At 38.8% G+C, this 25,617-nt stretch overlaps 1 protein-coding gene across 1 annotated transcript; it reads right to left on the bottom strand.

The window, feature by feature from the left end:
- Positions 1-239: 239 nt before the first annotated feature.
- LOC307018431 (integrin alpha-X) lies at positions 240-25,415 on the bottom strand. Its single transcript, XM_079648665.1, has 31 exons — positions 25,326-25,415; positions 22,338-22,455; positions 21,904-21,995; positions 21,696-21,772; positions 21,501-21,615; positions 21,259-21,389; positions 21,015-21,157; positions 20,673-20,820; positions 19,838-19,973; positions 19,685-19,758; positions 18,723-18,840; positions 18,237-18,379; positions 17,625-17,771; positions 17,329-17,526; positions 16,891-17,021; positions 14,934-15,088; positions 14,675-14,841; positions 13,020-13,136; positions 11,250-11,320; positions 11,032-11,173; positions 4,341-4,439; positions 4,102-4,181; positions 3,901-3,981; positions 3,664-3,739; positions 2,276-2,383; positions 2,154-2,195; positions 1,935-2,060; positions 1,737-1,850; positions 1,589-1,621; positions 1,367-1,477; positions 240-1,223 (listed from the first exon to the last, which is right to left on the bottom strand). The coding sequence occupies exons 1-31, from the start codon at positions 25,369-25,371 to the stop codon at positions 1,011-1,013; spliced, it is 3,552 nt and encodes a 1,183-aa protein (XP_079504791.1). The 5' UTR covers positions 25,372-25,415; the 3' UTR covers positions 240-1,010.
- Positions 25,416-25,617: the final 202 nt, after the last annotated feature.

Below are 25,617 nucleotides of genomic sequence, written 5' to 3'. Positions count from 1 at the left end.
GGGAAAAGTACTTGGTGTGAACGCGCCTATTGTAGTGCATTTGCACCTGTCAGCCACCGTAGAGGGGGCAGCTGGATTCATTTAATTTAATCCACGAATTTAGGATACTTATAAATTATACTTTTGTTCTTTTTTGTGTAAATTGGTATATATATTATATTCTAAGTTTGAGCAAGTACAAAGATGTGTTGTGTGTCTTTATTTGTTTAAAACCAGCAAAAACCCACAATAAAATGATGCTAGATTTTTTTTTTTTATTGATCATATTTTAAATATTTAAATACATTGTACAGCAAGTATATATTGACATAATGTGTATGTGTATATATATATATCAGTTGATCATATTAAAAAAAAAAAATTACAACACCATAACAACAACAACAACAACAGTAACAGACTTTAAAGAAAGCAACATAGACAATATAAAACTGTACTAGGATAATGTTACCTTGAACATATATTATACATTTAACTGCAAATAGAAGACAATCAATGATATTATATGTTCAAGCTCTAATGCGACCATTTTTGCATTAAACATTGCACCTATAAAACAGTCTAATAGAAAAAGTAAAATATATACGCACAGAAAATGGTATATAGTATATGTTGTATAAAGGTTTGTTCAAAATACTGCATGTTTACCCAAAGAGCAAATAAACGGCATCGATGGCTTAAGAACATCAAACATTGATTTGATCCTCACTTGATCCTTCCAATTTGTTGTCCTGTATGGTATGGTTACCAACCCAAGGACCACTTCTTACCATGCCACATTAAATTACAATTCGCAAAGTTGAATAAATAAAAAACGTTTTTTTAATGGTTTAGTTTTGTGATCAATTTAACTAAAACATTGTGTACTGTAGGTGAAAGTCCTGTATTCATTTTACCATACAGTCCACCCCAACCACCTTTTGGTACTTCTTTATTTGTACAGGGAATTAACAATGTAAGTAGAGGGTAACAGCCTTCTGCTCCTAATAGAAGGCTGGGTGTAGATACCATTATTCCAGTACTTCCATTGTATCAGTGGGTGGGGAGCTGCCGCTCGCCTCACCGTCATCGAGAAGCATATTCTCCTCTGCCAGTTGGTCAGATTTGTCGTCAGTCTCTGATTGGCTGACTGTCTCATTGGTGGGGGCTAGGGGGGCAGCCTGAAGAGCTTCTTCCTCCTGTTCCTGGTAATACTCGAGCGTTTTCCTCTTAAAACAACCCAACTTATGACAAACATAAGAAGAACCAATTAGGCCAAACACAAGGGAGACCCAATTTACACTAGAAAAGCATTATTTAAATGTTTTTTTGTTTCAGTTTCTAACATTTAAACTCTGAATTTCAAAATAGATGTTGGAAAATTCACCTTAAACATGATGACTGTGATTATGATCAGAAGCAAGAGTCCAACTCCACATCCAGTTAAAATGATCAGCAGTTCATCCGGGGGGATTATAAACTCAACTCGAACTTCCATCTGTTGGCAGAGAAAATGTGAGTTTACAAAGTGGGTTTGAGTTTATTTGAAAGATAATCTAAATGTCTCATAATTCAAATTGTTTTGGCTGTTCGTGTAGACTGGATGTACCCATTTCCGTGTTGGATCGTTGTCAGACTTCTCCTGTGTAAAAAAACATTTAATTTGTGGTTAATTAAAACTAATAATTGGGTGTCCTGAAAAAATAAAGAAAGCCATACCTTTGAAATGGCATTACTGTGGTCTAATGTCAACTTACCACTTTTTTGTAAGAACTGAGCACATATCGGTGGTTGTCATAGTCAACCTCTATGAAGCTTTTAAATTTAACCTCTGCAGAATCTCCAGTATATCGTTTAAGAAAAGCAATATTCTGCAAAGTAAGAGCATGTCAATTAATTATACTGTATATTCACCGCTTATTAAGTTATATTTGGTGTACGTTGTTGCAACGTACCGCTGCATGTTGTTTGAGATCCCTAAACTGTACATCTCCTATCAATGTAATCTCAGTGGGTGATTCTTTCTCCAGGATGAAACTGTCACATAAAATGACTTTGCACTGTTCTTCTGGTGAGCAGTACTGTAACACACCAGCAGGTCATTGTATTATGGGATTTGTTATTCGACAACATGTTCAGTTAGAATATTGTGATAGAAAATATGTGTTACTTACTTCCGATTCTTTGTCAGTTTTCCTTGAGCACTGAGTTTTTTTCTTCAAAAAGTTGTTAAATGCATTAATTGTTGTGTCATTCTATAAACTGAAGCAGTAAAAGTAATGTTAAGTGATCTTACCTGCTGGACAATGACTTGATAGTTTGTCATTTCAAAGTTATGTCCCAGTTTGGTTGGGAAGAACAGGGACAAATTAACAGGAAAGTCCTTAAAACCAAGATTACCTATCTGCAAACAGTGAGAGAAAGTTGTTTCATTTAAAAAAAACATTTCAATATCTTTTAAAAATTAAATTCACCTTCTAAGATAATAAGATTGTGAAACTCTGTTAGTTAAATATGAAGACATAGTGGTTACCTGAGCTTAGCAACACTTTAAACAAGGGGAAAAGGCTCATTTGACTGTCCAAAGGCCAAAAATGCCTACAAGCACATTTAAGGCCCAAGTACCATGATGTAATTATTTGGCCATACAAATCAATACACTGCACTGGTAATGCCCACCACCAAGCACCTAGCTGGTGAACCTAACATCGCAAGAAGCAGCTAATTCACCCAGAGTTGGTAAAGACCAAACAGAGCTAAAAGTGGACCGAATGTTAGAATGTTTTTTGGGTCATTTTAGTGTTTTTTAGTAATTATTTTGAACTTACATGTCTTATTTTGGCTACTAGTGTAGTGGTTGTGCACCTACTGGAAAACAGGAGATGTTTGCTTTTACATTTTCTATTCTGAGATTACTAATATAAATGTGTCACATGTTCAAATTGCACCATTTGGGTTCCCAGAAATACACCCACCAAGTATGAGTGGACAAACAGTTCTCAAGACTGTACATATAAACCCTTCTCGAAATGATGCTACGAGTTACTAGTTACTTTATAAATTAATATTCTTAGTTAATACAAAATCATTTAAAAATAATTGTGGGATAACCCAAGGTTATCCAGCAGCAGTATATAAATGATTTAAAATGAGCTCCACCTTCACTATCTGTGATAAACACATACATGCATCAATAAGTATAATCAAGTCATTTATATGTGATTCTGAAATAGGCCATTACTGAAAAACTTTAGCTTTTCACACTTTAAGTACATTTTGATGCTATTACTTTGATACATTTACTTAAGTATTGTAAGCTTTTGCACGTTTGAATTGTACTTCTAACAGAGTATTGTTATAATTTAGTTTGGCTACTTTTACTTAAGTAAACGATCTGAGTACTTCTTCCAGCTTTACTTGCAGGCAATTTTTCAGAACATTTATAACACAAAATACACAAAAAGTGCTTGGTACTTGTCCCCAGTATCCCCAACATAATTGACACCTATGAATATTTACAACTTAAGTGTGTCGGGTTAACAGAAACACGGTATGCAGACTCACCACTAGATGCCACTAAATCTTCTGACTGGTCTAAAATGGCAGCTTGTTCTGTGCTAATGGTTGGTTAAAATGTGCCTTGAGGCTAGATGGTTGCATGTTGCAGAGTAATTAACGGCTCACCTTATATGTAGTAACTATTTGTTTAGGTCCAGTGTCCTCTGTTGTGAAGTTCAGATAGCTAATAAGGTCTTCTTTCCTAAAAAGAATACAAGATGATCTCAATATATACTTAGTTTTGGGATAATGTAATAACTGACTTAATGATACAAATAAATGTAATAATTCAAATAACATAAAAAAGACAAGGCATATATAAAAACTACAGTAACAAAATAAAACATGTGTAGTGGCACTTACACTGTTACTGCCATTTTGATTTCAAACTGTACTGGGATGTCCTTGGTCAACGTATTGGTATGGTTGGAGTTTGTGTTTTCACTAGGAACGTAAAAAGGATTTCATGTGAATATTAAAAATGAACAACGAAACGATACTAAAGAATATTCAAAGAAATTGTGTGGTTTCGCTCTGTGTTAGATTTTTCAAGATAACCTCTACCTTTTTCCAGTTATGGTCATCACAATTGTATCATTCCACTCGTACTCATTTATGATGCGGAAAGAAGCTCTAAATGTTGCCTTGACAGGAAAAACATGGTAGATGTGAGTCAAAGACAAATATAAAACATCTACATGAGAGAAGTTGCCATAGTTGCAAATGGCAAAGGTTCAGTTCTTGATTTATGAAAGTTCACACTTCTGTCCGGTGTGAGGGTGTCTGGGTGCAGTATGACTCACGGAGGATCTGCTGCGAAACACGGGCCGGCTGACACCACATATTGTTTTGTTGAGAACTCCTTCTAGATCATTACAACTGTGGAGCGTTGGTCTGGTTGACTGTTAAAAGGTAGAACAAAAAACGTTTTAAATGAGACCATCCAGCTTTTCTATGAATTCAATACTGTTTACTATTCAAAAGTCGTGATCGGAGAATGATGCAGTCAACAAGGTCAATCTGTCTTTGGGAAAGATAGGGAACCTTAATTGCTTTTAAATGTTTGTGAATGTTAGTCTGTCCTGGTGATCATGAGGCATCTTGTTTGGAAGCCTCTGCTGTTGTATAAATAATGCAGTCAATTTACTATGGATAACCTTTGATATACTCTATAAGTGTTAAGGAGGCCCTATTCTGCATTTTGGGGTATTCCCTTTCCTTTTGTGCGTTCCATCGGTTTCTGTGCATGTAAATCGGCGACCTTGAGAGCCTTGAAAGGCGCCTATATAAAATAAATGAATTATTATTATTATTATTAAATGGTCTGCAAAGGCTAAAATTCCAAAGTTTCCCCCAGAGGGAGTTCCTCCTCCTTTGTTTTGACCAATCACAACAGAGCCAGCCAGCTAACCAATCAGAGCAGACTGGGCTCTGGTTTCAGACAGGGGGTGAAAAGAGGTGCTGCAGCACAGGCAGTATGAGAAAAATCTATATATATATTTGTATTAGAGATGCCAGAAACTGACCATGATCAAGTTCGAAAATCGGACAGCCCTGGCTGATATTAATCGATAATTCGCCGCCGCCATTATTATATGTTTGATTACCCTCTCGCCTGGGCGCTCAGAAAAGTTGCTACCCGAAAACTATGCAAGTAAAACATAAATTCAGCCAATCACCGTCCTCAGATCTGATGTCCAAAAGGCGACAACTTCAGCGCCCAAGGCAGTCTGTGCATGGGAATACTTTGAGGTAACGTTACAATATTTGATGAAGAGGGCTGCTTGTGAAAGTACTTCTGGAGACTCTGGACTTTGGTCCCAGTTTAAACCGTTTATACTGTATAAACTATGTCCAGGACAAGGTGTTTGGAATATTTGATTCATAGTTCACCACACTGGGGATTATGGATGAATCAAACAGCTGAGTCATAGCAACTATTTTTGTGTGATACTTCACTGCTCCTTCTAAGTAATTTTGATGACTACATCACAAAGTCATCAATTAAGGGGTTATTTTTCAAAATGTTCTTCAGGGGGAGCATACCACCGGACCCTCCTAGTAGTGCTCGGTCTCCATCTTCTCCAGCCCCACCTAATATATTTTCCACCAGCCGCCACTGTCTATTTGCTCTCCTGGCTCTGACAACCAACACATCCTGCATTGGGTTAAAAACTTAATTTCACTTTCTCTTTAATGCCCCTTTCACACCAACGCGTTTTCAGCTCCGGCTCGGAGCTGGAGCCTGAAAAGTACAGTTTTTTCCTGTTCACACCGCAGCGGCGCCGCCTGTTAGCTCCAGAATCCGGTTCACTTCCAGCTCCAAAAAATTGTCGGTCTAGAGCAGGGGTGCCCACACTTTTTTGGCTGGTGAGCTACTTTTGAAATGACCAGCTAACCGAGGTCTACCAACCAAAAATAAAAACCCAAATTGCAAGGGTTGCTGAATAACACGTTTTATTTTTACATGGGATAACTACAATAGGGCTGCAACAAACGACTAATTTGATTATCGATTAATCTATAGATTAATGAAACGATTAATCGACTATTCGGACTACTACTGTGTGCCTTGCACAATTTCTCAAACGCTCTTATTTAGCCATCAACTTTTAGATTTAGTTTGAGGTTGTTTTAGGCATGTGGAAACTAACAATGATGACAATAAAGATGAATACTTGATTCAAAAATACATATATTATTAAATTAACTTAACAAATTGTGAACAAAATTAACATTGCTTTTTATTTGAATTAAATAAATAATATTTCACATCAAAAGAAACAACAATGTTTTAACAAATCTTATTAAATAATCTGATGACAGAACTGGAAACAGAATAGCTGAAACTTTAACAAAATAAATAACTCAGTTACCTCTAATCATTAACCCATGTTTGTATAATGTAGTTAACTCCGTGTGTTGCTGCTAGCATACATAACACCTGACGTGGAAACGTTACTCGTGGATGGGGCTACAGAGCTACTCGAAAGACAGTCGAACCCGGTGCATTCCTCCGTCTGAATGTGGTGCACTTTTGCTAAATGTTTAGACAAATTGCTCGTGTTACCGCCCTTACATGCTAAACACTTTTGGTGACGAGCATTGTCCACCTCAAGACGGGTAACATGTAACCACACCTTGGAGCGCTTCTCTCCACCATCTCCTCCGTGTGTTGCTGCATGTAGCAGATGCGTGTGTGTAAACTGCCCCGCCCCCTTGCAAACAGACGGGGGAGAGAGAGATCTCTTCTGGATTGGAAAGATAGAAAATACACCGACCATAGACGCATTTGTTTGTCTTTTTGCATGTTAGAAACGAGTTGGCGTCACTAAGACTAAGAGATAATGTTTGTGTAGCAATAATACATGACCTTTCTCTTTCTCAACTCGCTACTCGGAGGGAAGTCGCTGTCATATACCTTGTGAACACTCCGATAATGCCTCTCCACGTTGCCTTTCTTTGGCAGAGCGACGCTTGCTTTACAAATAAGGCAAATAACCTTTGAATGTGACATCACACAAAAAGATTCTCCCTCCCATTCTGTGTGGAAGTGGTATGTCTTTAGCTTTTTGTTCGTTCCCGCACTCATTTTGTTGTTTGTCTCTCCCGGCACTTGACTGATTTTGTATCGCTTTGCATTCTGTGTTAACAGACTGGAAAGCAATAGGTCGCTTTTTCTGTCAATCAAGTCAACTCCTGAATTAAGTGGCAGGGAGGCCAAAGGAGACCTGTTTTGTCTATTTTAACGGAGCTGGATTTTTTTAAATTTATGAATGACTCGCGATCTACCAGCATTGCCCCCGCGGTCGACCGGTCGACCGCGGTCGACGTACTGGGCACCTCTGGTCTAGAGGCAAGAGCTTCGGAGCTAAGAGGCGGCGTCGCTTACGTCTCTCTTACGTCGAGGCTTGCAGGAAACTAAACCCACCTCCCCTGGGGGGTATACTACGAAGCAGGATCTTCGCTTAGCCGGCTAACTTCAGGGAAAACTTGGGGTTTCCGGTCCTACGAAGCTGGTTCTCTTTTTAGCAGGCTTGATCTCCATGGTAACTTATGCTGTGCGGCTAACCTGCCCCGGAGCTGGTTAGGTTGCAGGCTAAGAGCTCAACTCAGTGAAAGCACTGCCTGCTGACCAATCAGAGCTCAGTGTGCGGAGTTTAAAGCGATCAAGTCATATAAAGGCCCAGATACACCGGCCCGAAATCGGCAGTAAATTTACTGCCGATGGGCGTGCCCACGCTCATGTTCGGCCCGACTCCCATTATGGGAGTCGGGCCGAACATGAGCGTGGGGACGCCCTATTCGGAGTGGTGTGCGCCGCACCGTCTGGTCTTTTCTGCCGACCTGAGGCCTTTTCTTGATTCAACATGTTGAATCGGTAACACAATCGGGAACACCACCGGAAGTCGGACAAAGGGATAACACTGATTGACTGTTCAGCTAGCGAATCAGTGCATGAGAAGCGTTAACGGAAGTGAGGGAGGTAAACAAATGATTTAAAATGGAAGATGGAACACACACGGACGGCTATTTCACCTCATCGGTTTATAGAGCTCCTGTTCGTTCATGTTTTCAATGGACGAGAGTGAAAATGGAAAGAGAAACGCTATTTGTTGTTTGTTTATATCGCGGAGTCTGTTCTTCTTCTCTGTTTTCCGGTTGTTCCGGTTGTTGCCTCTTTGAATGATGAATACACACTACCGCCGCCTGCTGGTAAGGAGAGTTATTGCCACTCACGCATACGCGCAGTTCATACGTGCTCGGCTCGGATTTGCGGTGTGTTCCAGTGCGCGAAGTCGGCAAATACGCAGAAGAGTCCGGCGCCGCAACAGTCGGTGTTGGCGTCGGCGACTTCTCAGGTGACTGGCCGGTGTATCTGGGCCTTTACAGGAGAAAGGAAATACAGAAAAGCTGCCGTTGCAGGAAAGACAGCCGGCAAAAATCACCGTCCGACTGTGTGAACGTGAACATTAATATAATATCACCTCCCATGTTTAGAGCAATCTGACTATTAAAATATTAGCGTTAAGAAAGCTTAACAGAGTAACAGAGTAACATTAAGTAGGCTACAGTCCGCGGCATATCACATCATAATGTATCATATATTTCCTTATCTGAGTCTGCTGAGCCGTAGCTGGCCGTGCAACACTTACAGTGTCACATACTGTATGCAGAAGTATTATTTTAAGCAACACATTAAGTTGACGAAACACTCGAGACAAATGTAATTAAAGTCAGATCCACTCGTGTCTTAGACGGGGCAGTGATATCATAAACCTGTTAATGTAGGCATTCAAACACTTTTTCTTTCACCTGCTGTATTCATCTTGCAGGTGCAACTATGTGGCTTCTATCCTGGATAAAGTGTTTAAGTCATGGATGTTTAAAGTTTAACTTCTTCATATGTCTAATATTATAGTTGACTTTTCATTCAGGAAGTATGACGCTGCGCTGTCACTATGTTTCTCCATGTTTGTGATTGGTCAAATGCTCCAAATACCACCCCTTTCATGTGAACGCGCACCTAACTAGATAGGACACGGCTGGCTTGAGCGATCCACTTGATAACCCGCTTCATACTAGTACCGTTTAGCGAGATCGCGTATGTTTTGGATTAGGCCAACCGGCTAACTCAAACATATCCAGGTTAGGTTGAACCAGCTTCGTAGTACAGGCCTCTGAACATGGGTCGACTGAAGAGTCTCGTCATGCCTAAGCATGTAGTGCTTATAAACACACTTTATAAAGTCAGGCAACACTAACCAGGCTTCGTGTGATTCTGTTTACTTGTACCTTACTTTGACCATCCGTTCACTGTTATTGATCATTGCGGAGAGCAGGCAGACGTTTTGTTTTGTATTATAGCAGCTATCTGATGGAATCAATACAGTACATGGGCTGCACAGTCGTGTCCGACTATCACAAGTAGAATCATAATAAAAATACGCCGGTAAAATGTGCCTGTAGAAAACAGTTTATGCCACAATAGGATAGCAATAGCAAGTAGTCAGTTTAGCTTCGGTTGCTATGCTAACATCACCCATTTTATAGCAGAGAAACTTTCATAACAGCGTTGTGATGCCAAACAGCGTCAATTCAGACTGACATACATTAACTTAAGGGGAACTGGGGATATGTATCAGCTGCTTGTGTGACAGTCAGACAGTGAATACTTTAGAGCGGCCGCTGCAGTGTGAGCTAACCGGGAGCTAACGGGAGAATAAACTCCCGTGGAAGAGCAGCATGCAGCACTGCAGCGGTCGGTAAATGCCGCTGAGACACATTAATAAACAATTAACCACGGCACTCTGGAGAAAAGCATAAGGTTGGAGAAGTCGTTATTTAATTTAATCTGGCTTCGTGTGATTAAAAGCAACACGATCATCGACCCGACGCAGTCCCCCATTGTTGTTGTTGTTGTGAACGCCGTTGGGGAGCAAATCAGCGATGTAAACGGTGACGTCATGACGCAGAAGCGGCAGCTCTGGGCGGTGTGAACAGAGCGGGAGCAAAAAAGGGAAACCGGAGCTGAACCAGAAAAGCTCCCACTCGGAGCTAGAAAGGGAAAATCGCTGGTGTGAAGGCCGCATAAGTGGCACAGGAAATGTGAAAGAAAGCTTTGCAGTAGTTATGCACTTGAATTACAGAATAGAGGGTATTACTGTGAAGTCCAGGCTTTTGCATTTGCCACACATTTGTTGGCTGCATTTTCATGCTGTGAATCGCTTGCTCTTGGTGCTCCATTGGACGGTGATCTGGTGGATGTGTTAGAGTTTATTTATGAAAATAGTTTAAGATAACATTTACTTTGTGGCATGACACTTTACCCTGCTGGAAGTAGTCATTAGAATATGTGTACTGTAGACGGCTGCAGCCTTCAAAAGATCCATATGGTCAACAAAAATACTCAAGCAGGCTGAAGCAATCAAATAATTTTCATTTGGTATAATATGTGCATATGGGAACATGTCATAGGGTCCCAATCGTTCTACTGTCCAGTCTGTTGAAAAGAGATCAGCAGACTCTGATATACTCAAAACAACCACAACTATTAATCCACATTCAAAGTCACATATCACTTTCCTTCATATTTTGTTTATCCGTACAATTTAACTCTTGACAATGTCTGCATTTTTGTCAAATGGCAGATCATTTGGATTTAAGGACCACTCCACCATCAAAGTTGACAAAACAGAACCATCATTCTTTTCATTAAATTTTTTGTATTCCTTGTCAAAACATGGCGCCTACATTACCCACAATCCAACTACACTAGCGACAGTTCAGTTTGATAATCTGGTGTCAAGCTAGTAGCGGCTAATGTAGTTGGCATTGCTGGCCTTAAGCAGATGTGAAGAGCAGGCACACACCTAGATTTCTTTCATTTAAAATGTGTTATCTCAATGAACCGATGAAGACTCTTTTAACAAGCAGGTGTACAGATGGATATATAAAGTTATCACGGAATTATAATTTTAACTTTTATATCACCTCTGTAAGAACCATCATGGAGAAGGAGAGGCCTGGAGGGTAGTGCATTGTTAGGCTGGTGTAGTATGAGTCATCACCGCTATTGGATAGTTTGACAGACACGTTGAGGAAGTTATCTTCTGCCACCAACAATGTTGCGGTCCTAAGAGAAAGAGAGTTATGCTTACATTTGGTCGTATGATTTTATTATTACGGTTGCTGTGAATGATATGACTTACGTGAAGTTGAAATCCACCTCAAGTTGCGCAACACAAGTGTCATTTTTCTTACAATGCTTTTCAAATGGAACCTGTGACAAAAGGAAATATGTCTTTGTGTCATTCTTGAAAAATACAACCTAAGCCAAAAAATGGTGTCACGGACAAAAGTTCAGGTTAGTTCAATGGCTGCCTCATCACTTTCTTATGGGCTCAGAACAGTCTGATAATACACACATGCACACAGAAGGATTCACACTTGTATTTCATGATCCCCAAAAGGATTCACACTTGTATTTCCGGATCCACACTTGTGTTTTTCAATGCACACACAAATGTGTTCCGTTTCATATACATGTAAATAAAATCCAAACACAGAAAAAAGTTTTAAATGTGTATTTTTGATCCACACATATTTGTTTTCCGTTTAAATCCCCTGAACCTGCAAACACAAACCGCTTTCTGTACACGGATCGCTGTGCATTCGTGTGTGGGTTTTTTGAGACTCCCCTGACGCTCACCCGATTCGCACTTGTAATTTCTCTCATCTATAGCCAATCAGGTGTCTCCTCCAGTCTAAGCCAATCACATGAGCGCGCCCCCACGAGGGTATTATTTCTTGCGTTCATGACACTTCATATACGCATTTTGCGCAGTCCGGTCAGCTCGCTAAACAGAGGGCGGAGCATCAGGTGATCATGCAGAGCTGCGTGTCTCGTCTCCCCCCGTTGACAGTTCACTGTCTAGCACTGGCTTCGTAGTGCACTGATCGATTAGGCTAAGCTAACCTGTAGCTGCTCCCTCCACACTCACAACAACTTCATACAGACATAAATAAAGCAGCTGTATTCGCCATACAGGAAACACACAATTAAAACGGTTTTGACTGCCGTTTTTGTGTACACACAAGCATTCATCAATGGTTCGGAAAGTGGCGCTGAACCTTAATAATATAAAGGCTTGTATTTGCGTGCATTTCCTGTTCGGAAAGTGGCAATGTACTGAGAGTGGAGGTGTCCTGAGATTAGCGCCTGCAGGCAGGCTCCATGGACCTGTCAGCTCCGGACAGCGCAAAATGCGCACATGAAGCGCTACGTCATGAACGCAATAAATCTACCCTCGTGGGGGCGCGCTCATGTGATTGGCTTAGAATTGAGGAGACATCTGATTGGCTATAGATAGAAAAAATTACAAGTACGAATCGGCTGACCGTCATGGGAGTCTCAAAAAACCAACACACAAAGGCACAGCGATCCGTGCACAGAAAGCGGTTTGTGTTTGCAGGTGCAGAGGTTTTAAACGGAAAACAAATATGTGTGGATCAAAAATACACATTAAAAACTTTTTTCTGTATTTGGATTTTATTTACATGTATATGAAACGGAACACATTTGTGTGTGCATTGAAAAACACAAGTGTGAATCCTTTTGCGGATCATGAAATACAAGTGTGAATCCTTCTGTGTGCATGTGTGTATTATGAGACTGTTCTGAGCCCATACTTTCTACCCTCTTTATTTCAGCGCCATTGCTCGTACCACAAACTCAACCTTTATGTTTTAGTTCAAGGGAGATTTTAACAAAGCGTTTCTCCTAATGGACGTTTTTTGGGCCATTGTAGCGCATTTGCACCTTTCGGCCACCCTACTAATCTGGAAAAAAACTTCACTTTTTTTTAGCTCATTCAGATCGTTTGTAACAAAAGTTATCATTTTCTATATTATATTCGTAAATGTACTGGCAACTGAGTTCGACAAATCAATGCACACAGAAAAGCTGAATCCATACATACCTCAACAGCAGCCTGCGTTTTGCTGTCCACATTCAGGACGGCACTCGCGCTCTCACTGTCAACTTGGGAAAACTGTAATTTGATGCTGATGGGCATGAGTGTGTCTTTCACACATTTCTACAAGAAAAAGACAAGAGTCATCTGTATATTGTTGAAGTCCAGACAAATACGTTTATAAAATAACTTGCGATTATAGTTTAACAAACTAAGTGTATGATACAGCTGGCTCGGAAAGGATTTCCGTTTTTACAATTGTTTAATATAAGCAGATTTTGATTAAAGTGAAGTCATCACAAGTCATCACTTATAGACAATTTTGAAGGACTGGCATTAAGAGGTCTTCAGAGAAATCAATAGAAGACAGACAGGTAGTAAACACTAAAGGGAACAGCAGAAAAAGACAGACAGGTAGTAAACACTAAAGGGAACAGCAGAACAAGACAGACAGGTATTAAACACTAAAGGGAACAGCAGAACAAGACAGACAGGTAGTAAACACTAAAGGGAACAGCAGAACAAGACAGACAGGTAGTAAACACTAAAGGGAACAGCAGAACAAGACAGACATGTAGTAAACACTAAAGGGAAAAGCAGAACAAAACAGACAGGTAATAAACACTAAAGGGAACAGCCGAACAAGAAAGACAGGTAGAAATCATTAAACGGAACAGCAGAACAAGACAGACAGGTAATAAACACTAAAGGGAACAGCAGAACGAGACAGACAGGTAGTAACACTAAAGGGAACAGCATAAGAAGACAGACAGGTAGAAAACACTAAAGGGAACAGCAGAACGAGACAGACAGGTAGTAACACTAAAGGGAACAGCAGAAGAAGACAGACAGGTAGAAAACACTAAAGGGAACAGCAGAAGAAGACAGACAGGTAGTAACACTAAAGGGAACAGCGGAACAAGACAGACAGGTAGTAAACACTAAAGGGAACAGCAGAACATGACAGACAGGTAGTAAACACTAAACGGAACAGCAGAACAAGACAGACAGGTAGTAAACACTAAAGGGAACAGCAGAACAAGACAGACAGGTAGTAAACACTAAAGGGAACAGCAGAAGAAGACATACAGGTAGTAGCACTAAAGGGAACAGCAGAATAAGACAGACACGTAGTAAACACTAAAGGGAACAGCAGAACAAGACAGACAGGTAGTAAACACTAAAGGGAACAGCAGAACAAGACAGACAGGTAGTAAACACTAAAGGGAACAGTATAACAAAACAGACAGGTAGTAAACACTAAAGGGAACAGCAGAACAAGACAGACAGGTAGTAAACACTAAAGGGATCAGCAGAACAAGACAGACAGGTAGTAAACACTAAAGGGAGCAGCAGAACAAGACAGACAGGTAGTAAACACGAAAGGGAACACGGTATGGGCTCTGGCAGTGTTTAAAGACTGTTTAATGGATTCAATAATAATTTTCTTAGCAGAAGCAATATGATAGCTTTTAAATCAATAACACCAATCTGATATTCTGAGATTGTTTATTTAGTATGTAGCCATCTAATTAGCTGCTTAATGTGCAGCAAGGCGGTCATTAATGAGGAAAGAACACCCAGGGAGTCAACATCTGTCGGTGTCCTTATTTTATTGATGATTGCCTCACTGCACATGAGTCCTTACTTATTCTCTATACCTGCATGTAGATGTAGTGGTTGAAGCAGGTGTCTTTTTTACTCAGCTCGGGGGTAGAGGTGAGATTTCTAGCTTTCCGGTTGGTTTCACTGAAGAAACCTCGATACATAGTTCTCGTGGGATCCACGTCGATCGAGTACGAGATGTTCAACGTGGAGCTCATTTCCTCTGCAACGGCAAACAGAGGGATTGAAATAAGGTTAATATGTTGTGAAATATAAGAACATGTTATTAAATCACATTATTTGGTTAGGTCTTACCTGCTTTACTTGTTGTTTCTACCATTTCAAAGCAGGCTGTTAGGTTTACCATTGGTACATTTGCATCTGTGTTGCCAAGGCACTCAATTTTGTCCGTGTTTATCTCTTTAGGTTGAAAATACAGAGAAGCCATGACATTAAAGACAGGCCTGGACCTGAAAGACATTCATAAAAAAACAAAAAACATATTGGTTAACAGACTTTGCACTAGAATGATTCCTATGGTATAATTGTGTACACATTTATGAAGGATGTGTAAACAAGACACCAGTCCCATGATTTGTGTACGTTTTATAGGAGGTGATTGACAGTTCTCTCCTCACTCAGACATTTTTCAAGGGGGTTACGATGCACTTCAACCAAGATCAGAAAAACATCTAAATTCATTGTCAACACATTTTTTGTCCAACTGAAGCAAGCATATGTTTAACATTTCAGGAACATAAAATCAAAGTGGAGTGTTATATGTTTTATAGTCATTATAATGCTTCGATTATTACATTTGTCGGATAAAGATATACAGTTGGACTATTGATCCTGAAAAATGTCATGTTTACTTTGATTTAATTTAACGGTATCTTAAATTCATCACTGCTAAAGTTCATATTTTACACTTTTCTTTAAGGGCATCTTTCCAATCAATCAATCAATCAATCAATCAATCAATCAATCAATCAATCAATCAATCAAGGGGCCCTATTATGTTTTGGTTTTTTTTCCTTCTGCAACATAGTGACATCACTACCTAACACTACAGCTTCTATTGGCTAGCGCTCCAACACAGTGGACGTGATCGGCTAGGGGCATACATCTCTGAGCTGTTGACCAATTACAACAGAGCCGGCCAGCTAACCAATCAGAGCAGACTGGGCTCTGGTTTCAGACAGAGGGTGAAAAGAGGTGCTGCAGCACTGGCAGTATGAGAAAAATAAAGAGTTTTTTGAACATTAAAGCATGGAGATATGTCACTGTAGAGAAACTAAAGACTATATATGAGACCTGGAAATGTGCAGAATATGGCCCTAGATAGATAGATAGATAGATAGATAGATTGATAGATAGATAGATAGATAGATAGATAGATAGATAGATAGATAGATAGATAGATAGATAGATAGATAGATAGATAGATAGATAGATAGATAGATAGATAGATAAATAGATAAATAGATGGATGGATGGATAGATAGATAGATAGATGGATAGATATATATATATAAATAGATAGATAGATAGAGATAGATAGATAGATGGATAGATGGATGGATGGATAGATAGATAGATGGATAAATATATAAATAGATAGATAGAGATAGATAGATGGATGGATGGATGGATAGATAGATAGAGATAGATAGATAGATAGATGGATGAATGGATAGATAGATAGATAGATAGATAGATAGATAGATAGATAGATAGATAGATAGATAGATAAATAGATGGATAGATAACTTTTTTTTCTCATACTGCCAGTGCTGCAACACCTCCTTTCACCCTCTGTCTGAAACCAGAGCCCAGTCTGCTCTGATTGGTTAGCTGGCCGGCTCTGTTGTAATTGGTCAACAGCTCAGAGATGTATGCCCCTAGCCTATCACGTCCACTGTGTTGGAGCGCTAACCAATAGAAGCTGTAGTGTTAGGTAGTGATGTCACTATGTTGCAGAAGGAAAAAACCCCAAAACATAATAGGGCCCCTTGATTAATTGATTGATTGATTGATTGATTGATTGATTGATTGATTGGAAAGATGCCCCTAAAGAAAAGTGTAAAATATGAACTTTAGCAGTGGTGAATTTAAGATGGTAAATTAGATAGATAGATAGACATATAGATAGATCTTTCATTCAGCATTGAGACATATTCTTGAGTTGATGAGATAGCAATTGTTCTTAACCACATACACAATTTCTACACTACACATCCACAATTCCTTAAACCACATACAATAGCCCTACCTTAACACAACAGCTATGCCCTGTGATCCCACCACAATATCTGGGAGTTCATCCTCTCCAAGGTCAATGTCCCCATCAATGGACTGTCCAAAGAATCTCAGCCGGAGATCTATTTTATGACCAATGATTCTCTGGAATAATAGAAATTGAACAATTAAAATGGTACATGGTTTGCACATACTTAATGTGCATATTCGAGAGGATGATTCATGTTAAGTAGTTTGGGTAGATGCCCAGGGTTGGCAGATAAAGGTTTTTAAAAGTAAACTTCAAAATCTTCAACAAAGCCATTTCAATCCAAAAATTATCAATCATCATTTTATAGGGAACTTAGATAGAGTTATGCAATGGAAATAAGGGAGAGAGACCAGTTCATGATGAATTCATCTTTTCAACCCTGAGAAAAACACATCATTTGTCAGGTTTTCTTTGTCTCACCTGGCTGTAATCGCTCCGTATCCCTCTGATTCTGTCGCCAAGATAGATATACACAACCCCGCTGTTATTGTCCTCAAGAGGAGCTCCAACAGCAACATCTCGCAGTCCATCTCCATTCAGATCGGCAAGGCTGGATATGGTGGTGCCAAATCTCCCCATGGAGGGTGCAGTCACAGTCAGTTCACCTTTCAGTTGCATCTATGGGAAATGGAAACATTCACTTATTCAGATAATAAAAGCATTGTTTTGCTTGATTGAAACTCAAACTTTGATTCTGAATCTTTGTCACAGCCCACCTCATCAGTCAGTGTGTAGATGTAGATCTGACCTTCCTTCTTCTCCTGAGGCTGGTAAAACTGTGGAGCTCCCACCAGCAGGAAATCAGTGTTACCGTCTGAGTCTGTGTCTACTGAGCACAGCTCTGCGCCAAAGTAGGAGCCAATCTGAAAAGTGAAGTTGGGATAAAGACATTTATTATACTTTGAACAGACATCATTTTCTCACGGTTTTTCTTCAAGGAAAGCGAAGTGCCACTGCAAGGAAGTGCTATGGTTTCCTCTCTGCAACCGCAGAAAGATGCATGACACAGCAGCAGCCTGTTCCAAGAAGCATGTTAATGACTTTTTCTGAGTAACAGTGCAAAAATAAAACATGTAGTCTTTTTAGAGAAGATGTAAATGTGAGGGTTTTTTAGGTTTACTGAGCTAAGAAGTTGTCTCAAAGTTCAAATATAGACCTGCCTCTTTCACAGGTTCCCATTTTCAAGTTTAAAGTAGGTACATGTGAATGAATGAATGATGGAACAACAAAAAGGCAATGGTAGTAGATTGAGGTTTAAAAAAATGTAGTCTGGAATACATATGATGAATCAGATTTTATTTAAAACTAAACTCAAGACATATACCAACCTGTTCCCCGTTAACTCTTTGGGATGCCGTCCAGTTTTTGCCTTCATGTCTGAAAAGTACGACCTGTCCTGTGTGATTAAATCTTGGTGCCCCCGCGAAATAAATTGGAGCATTATTCTTCTTTCCAACAGAAATAGAGTATCCTGCAACAAAGCCAGCCACATTATGACATTATCTGCTAAAAGTTCATTCACATTGAAAAGGTTATTATCGTATGTAAGAGGTTTAATAGGAGGATGTTTCTAAAATAATTTCCTTTTTCAGAATCCCACTGATTTTGTGTCTTTTCCATCCTGGCTTTTTTTTTTACATTTTATATACAAAGACCATTATCACCCATATTGCAGATTGGAAACTGATAGGAATCATTTACTGAGTCAAATGGTTTTTCGATTAAAAGAAACCTGAACATCAACATCTTAAGCCAATATAAAACAATATCTCAATAGAGTGATGCAAAGAAAGAAACAGCTTTATGTTCAGTACCCAGGTAGGAGTCATCCAGCATGTGTGGATCTTCAATTTGTGTTTCTATTTCTCCACGGCGATCTTGGAGAGAACCACGCCAGCTGTTTGATCCCACTGAGCCCAGAATCAGGGTATCCTGTAGACAGAAATGTGCAGCTCAGAGAGGAGTAGAGTTACCAACACTAGGTATGTTGGAAGTAGACAGATCAATCGCGGCAGGAAGACTGTTTTGACTTTGGCTGGTTGGTCCAAAAATCAAAGATATCATAAAAGCAGGATTAGGTTGTCAAAGAGGCGAATTATGTTTTCAGCTTCACATTAGTATGTAGTGTCTCTCTACTGGGACATGTTTTAATGTTCAAAAAGCCCTTTATTTTTCTCATACTGCCTGTGCTGCAGCACCTCTTTTCACCCTCTGTCTGAAACCAGAGCCCACTCTGCTCTGATTGGTTAGCTGGCCGGCTCTGTTGTGATTGGTCAACTGCTTAATGATGTGGTGGAAATGTCCAGGCCCTAAGCAAATCACATACGATGAGTTGGAGCACTATCCAATAGAAGTGTTAGATAGTGCTATGGAGGCTTAATCTGCATGATTACTTCCATTAAGGAGTGGTGGTTACACTTTTTTATTTTACACAAAATCAATGTGTAATACTTTTAAATTTACATTCACGTGAACATGTTTTTTTTAAAAGAAAATAAATGGATTGAAGATCAAAAAACTAATTTTTGCTGTAATTAAATGTTTTGAAATGTTGTATTTTGTAAAATGTCATTGTTTTTTTTCATTTTGTGTTTTGACCTTCAGGGCCACGGTAGTAATTTATTTTAGTTTTATGAGCTTGATCTAATTATTGATCTAAACGTCTTGTGTTTTGACCTATACATGAATGGTTAGCTAGCAATGTCATGGTTTAGCTTGGATAAAAGATGTAGATTTTTAAATTGCGTTTAGATTTTATCTTTTTGACTTGACTCACGTTGAAGAAGGCAGCACTGAATCCACTCTGAGACATTTCATTGGTCAATTCTCCAGCCCGAGACACTTTGGAGCCTAAACATAAAATACATTAGCTCTTCATTGTAAAAACAATATTGTACAAACGTAAGAAAAAAACACAATTGAAACTCACCTTCCATTTGAAAGATCTTTTTTTGAAAGCTTTCCAGTACTCCTTTGAGTCCGTCATAGTTCTCAATTTTGAAGGCATTTTTGTCTTTCGGTTCTGAAGCAATGGCTCTGAATTTCTCCAGTTTAGCATCTTTGACCTGAAACCAAAGCTTGAAATTAAGAATTCCTCCAGAGACACAAAGTTGTACAATCTTGAATTCAAAACTTGAATCAGTCCAGGTTGCACTAGACATCTAGGAATGTAGGAATACATGGTCCTGACAGTATACTGTAGCAACACCAAGAATACTACCATACAAGCATAATGTGTAGCACGCATTGTAGAAAGGGGAATCAAAATACTAACATAAGAGCATATGCCCTGTGTAGTGGACATTTTACAGTGGGGAATCACAACGGCTCTCTGTGACAGCAGCTTTGTCGATGCTTAGCTAAGTGTTAGAAAATGTTCGGACATGATGCCAATAATTCAGAAATCATGTTATAATAAAGTAAAAAACTCTCTGATTTGTCCCACAAGTTTGTCATGCATTTCTTTATTACAACACCACACGTTGGTTTATCTCCTCCAGAACTACAGGGGAATACTAGTATTTTAAACTTCAGAGTTATAATCAATCACAGAATACAATTATGATTAACATGACATTTTCTCATTGATTGACAGCTCTAGTCTAAACTATAGTTTTTTTCTGAAAAGTAGTAGTGTGTATCATCTGCATAGTGATGAACTTTCCATTAGAAGAAAATGATCCCTGGTGTTGCTGTTTTAGATAAATATATACATTTCTCAGACAGACAAAATGATGAGACATGTTTAGAACATCATAACTTACCCCAATGACAAAGCGAATGATGTTTTGATCATCATATCTTTTAATAATCCCTCTGTCTCTATCACTGGGATCTCCATCCGTTATTAGTACCACCACTTTAGTTGCATCAGGAGAGGCGCCTGCTTTTGGGTTTTTCAAAATGTCGTCCCTGAAACAAATGTGAAACTATCCTTGAAAAAAAGAAAAAGTCTTCTAAACTATGATTAATTACTTCAAAAAATAAAACTTTCATAATATTACAGCTGTACTGTGAAATTATAGCTATTGATTGCCATGCAACAAAAGCTGTTATTTAATGTGTTTAGAGTTGGAGAACGGCTTGTGTAATGTTACTGAACCTACAGCACATATGTCAGAGCGTTGTGTGTGTTGGTGAGTTTTCTCATATGGGGTTCTTTCATGAGTTTTTCCAGATAACTACCAGCTTGGTAGTCATTGAAGTCAAACACGTTCCTGTTAGTAAAGGAGAACTGAACCGCCGCAAACTGAAAATAAGCAGACAAGATCATACGTTATTCAACATTATGTCTGGGAAATTTCTTAAATAAATGCCATGAACGCCCTAATGTAGCTGTAGCACAGCGACCTTGATCGATGAGTTCTTAAGGCTGTTTATTATATCCACTATGAAATCTTTATTTTTGTTGAATTCTCCTTCGGTCATACTCCCGGATCCATCAAACAGAAAGACAAGATCCACTGTCTTTTTTGTGCAGTCTGAAAAAAATACGCAATGTTAACATTGAAAGAACATTCATTTAGGAAAAAAGTTATGAGAATATTTTTTTACTTGAAGAGTTGGAGAAGTTTCCTTTCTAATGATTTTACCTTGGAAAGCAGATGTGAAAGAGGAGGTTTGCTGAAGATTATCTGCGATGTTGAAGCACACGCTGTTCATATAGGAGTTCTCATAACACTCATGGACTACACTTGGACTGCAGACCTAGGTCAGCACATGAAGTCAAATCAATTTCATATTCCTCATATTGATTTTTTTATTGCGCAATAAGCGGATTTTCTTACTGTGAATTGGGATCGTTTGGAGTCTTTCGCTAACGAGAGGCCAAGGTGTTTGACGGATGTGTTTGTTAGAGAAATATCTGCAAACAGTAGCATTTAATTCAGTTTTCTTTAGAAGACACATAACATTTATCAGCTATTATGTTTACTTTTAACCTTTCATATTTCTTTGTTTTTGGTGTGATTTAAAGTGTAATATTGAAATAAATACCTTGAGGGTTGGTGCACCGAAAAGTTTGGTTTTGGTGGGATTTGCATATTGCTCCAGATCCGTTTTGCCGCAGTGGTGCTGTTGCGATTATCCTGTAGATGTGGTACCATTTTAGGGACCAGGCTGACATCATTAGCACAGTTTGAACTAAAGTGAAACAATGCTTTTGCAGTTGCAAGCAGGGCGTTAGACGCATCTTTTGTAATGCAACAGGAAGATAAGTCTTAGGCTGCAATGTCATTCATAGTGTTAAACCACAAGAGCTTTTCTCAGAAGCTCCTTATTGATAAACCAGAATTATCTTTAAGTTCTATGCAAAAGGAAACCACGCTGGAAAAAATAAATAAAAGTATTGAGCAATTTAACTTATCAGTTATTTGACATCTATCGCGACACTAAATACCATCAGGACCACCAAGCAAATGCAAACTTACCCTTTGTTTGTGCCAGACGAATATTGAAGTACTTTATATCCAAAGAAATCCTTTTGTTCACCAACATAGACAACAGGTTTTGTCATGTCAATATTGAAAGCCAAAGAAACATAGGTGGCTGCAATTTGTAAAAAGAAAAAAGTATACCATATTAGTAGAGGTGTTATAACATATAATAAGATATGATACAAAAACGTCAATCTTAGAAGGGAAATTAAGAGATAAAAAAATATCATGAACCTTAATAAAAAGAGTTGCCAAATAAGTTATCAGTGGTAAATAAATCAAAAATATGAAATAGCATATATGTAATATCTAAAAGATGCGGTTATTTGGCAGATATTTCAAAAGAGCCTCAACTCATACACTGAAAATGTGGCGGGAAAAAATGATTTAAATTGCTTCATGGGCAAATGTCCTTGGTGAATTTTTGGTTAAAGAAACATGGAAAAGCATTGGTGGATATATTTGCAGGCTATATTGTGTCTCATTGTCAATTAAATCGAGGCAAATATGTCAAACTATAACATTGTCAAACGGGGTGGACATTGAACAAATCTGTGCTTTCTAGCCTTTTCGGTAACCAAAATATAATTTGTTTGCAACAGTGTGTTGGAAAATCTGCGTGCATTACACATAAGCCCTTAATTCACCGGACATTAAAACAACTGTTCGTAGTGGCCGAACGGTGGTACTTGACTTCTGTTCTAGTCTGTGATGTCATTTGGCCTGAAAATACTTTTTCCTATTGACAGGAAAAAAAGAAGTCTTTAAATCAGCGCAGTTTTGCCAAATAAACTCCCCAGTATAAACACTTTTATAGCCCTTATTTAAATGATTAGTGTCTTAAAGTTGTAAATGCGCTAAAAGCCGAATCCAGAGTATATTTCCTTCAGATGACCTGGGTACTTTTTGAATATACAGTGACTTCATTTTGGCTACCTGTGCTACTGAACAACTTCCATAGCAATGAACATGGCCCCGCCTCCAAGGCTGTATCCAGTTTTCTATATTGAAAATTTCCGCTCTGTGGGACTAATAAAGGTATTCTGATTCTGATACATCCATTCTAGTAGCAGCCAGCGCCATAGGTAGCAGCTAATGTAGCCTGAACCCAGGGACGTGCACAGGTACGGGCTAATGTTGCCCGGGTAACGGCCCGTTTGGCCTTTTTGGTTGACCTGCCCCTCTGGAGAGAGCGAGAGTTTGTTTTTCTTTTTTCTGTTGTGGCCGAATCAACATGATGAGCTCACAATTAGTATTGTAGCGTCTCGCTGCGGGAAACACACTTTGTCAGCGCTGTCATCTGCCGGTGCGTTAAGACCACCTCAGTGTCGGATTTTGGAAACTTGCTTTTGAGTTCTCTCATGGCAGTTAGGGTATAAGGGACTAACCAGGGGACTTTACTTCCTCTTGATACCGTCGGTTATTTACAAAAAAACACCTAAATATAGCCTACTTGTTGTTATTGTGCTTCTGTCTTTCTGTGTCTTTTCATCTGTAAGCTCCCTCAACGGGGCCGCTCGCTCTCTTTTCTTGATCGCCCTCTCACGGGTGAACAGTTCAATGTCCATGTCCAATGTACCACTTTGACCATCTCTGTTACTAAGTTATGGAATACTAAATAGGCTAAATAAGTAATTAGATACCTTACCGTTACTGTCTGCGCTCATAGAGAATGATAAGAATAAGAATAATGAGTATTGAACTGGTTTCATTAATTAGTGAGTTTATTTAAGGTAATTAGTTAGAGGCCGTATTTTATCAGTATGTCTGGACTGCACAGCAGTTACTATGGTCAAACTACATTAGAACAGAATTGTCCCCATTTTGTCTTTAATAGTTACTAACATTAGATATTTTAATGAGATATGGACCGCAAAACAAAAAATGTCCCTGGTTTTCATTTTTAAAAACAAGTTACCGAATGCAAGTAGTTGCCTTAGCTTATTTTTTTATGAGATGTGAATTACTGTTCAATTTAGTTGATGTAATAATAGTTTGGTTTCTTTTACATTAAAAACAAGTTACAATTTTCCAAAGTTATTTTTATCGGGGGGAGGCCCTTTTTCCAGTTTAGAGCAATAGCCCCTCCAAATGTCTGTGCACGTCGCAGGAATGCAGTTGGCTAAAGAATTAAACTCAATTATTCGCCCCTCCCCAAGATTATTTTTTTTTTTTAATTCAGATCCGACCAACTCAAGTGGCAGGAATTAAGGCAATTTATCCGACTTCACATAGTTCCCCAGGGTAACAATTAGCTTACATAACTAAAAACTCCACCCCATGAATCTCCTCAAACTGTGTGCCAAATTTGCTTCAAATCCATCCCACATCAATCAAATGCCTAATTACTTTGTGGAGATATGTGCTGGTTATTTCTTAGAACAAATCCCACAATTACTTGTACATATTGATAGTTTGAAATGTATTTTTGCTAAAGTTTTGAAATATCCAACTCCCGCCCTTACAGCTAAGGGAAATAACCAGTGCTGAGAAATGCATTTCTTTAATAGTCAATGTTTCTATGGGTAATACATGTTTTGTTTGTGTTAAAACAGTTTGAGATTATGTTGCAAATGTCTAATCTTGAAGCTGTAAGGCCTGAAGCTGCAGTGAAAGATTTGAACTGCACCTGGCATGAGTTTGTGGTCAAACCGTGAGTTTTTTGTGCTTTTGCACTCAGCACTGTTTCTGTATATCAAACTGAGGATAGCAACTGAGAAAATTATATTATGATATATAAAATGTAATCAAATACATCTGTATAGTTAACATTCAATAATACTAAATAATAATAAAGTAAAATAATTGTAAAAAAAATTGCAATACTTGTTCTTCTCCCAAAATAAGAAGATCAAGCAACATTCTCAAGGTTTTTAGTCTCAAAATGAACTTCTGTTTTTCCCCACACGGAAAGGAAACCTTATCTGTCCTTTTCTGAACTAATACAGTCTCTTTAATAAAAAGCAACATTTTAGATCTTACCAGCAGCCACCATGAAGGTGAGGAAGATGCGACGTCGCCCAAGCATCCTTCACCCTCTGTCTGCTGTGTGCTGCTGGTGTTTCCTGAGACATGTGATCATACTTCCTGTGTGCTTTTTGAAGGAGGGCGTTTCCGTAACAGATGGTTGTGACACTTCTGCTCTAACAGCTTCTAAGCTAAATGTTTCTATTCCCTTGTGCTTCCTCTTTCTTTAGTCATTCCTAAAGCCATTGTTTTGCAAATATTTTTTTTGTTGTGCTTTTCAGAAAAAAGGCACCCCAGAATAAAGATA

The sequence above is a fragment of the Notothenia rossii genome, assembly GCF_949606895.1.
Source record: "Notothenia rossii genome assembly, chromosome: 1".
NCBI classification, from domain to species: Eukaryota; Metazoa; Chordata; class Actinopteri; order Perciformes; family Nototheniidae; genus Notothenia; species Notothenia rossii.
The sequence above is the reverse complement of the archived record's forward strand: the minus strand, read 5'-3'. Positions and strand labels throughout refer to the sequence as shown.

Excerpts from the sequence above, each read along its gene's own strand:
- LOC307018431 (XM_079648665.1), bottom strand. The coding sequence starts at position 25,371 with ATGCTTGGGCGACGTCGCATCTTCCTCACCTTCATGGTGGCTGCTG. Across the intron at positions 4,440-11,031 it reads CCATGATGGTTCTTACAGAG|TCAACCAGACCAACGCTCCA; the intron begins GTGATATAAAAG and ends ACCTTTTAACAG. Across the intron at positions 1,478-1,588 it reads ACGATCCAACACGGAAATGG|ATGGAAGTTCGAGTTGAGTT; the intron begins GTACATCCAGTC and ends CTCTGCCAACAG.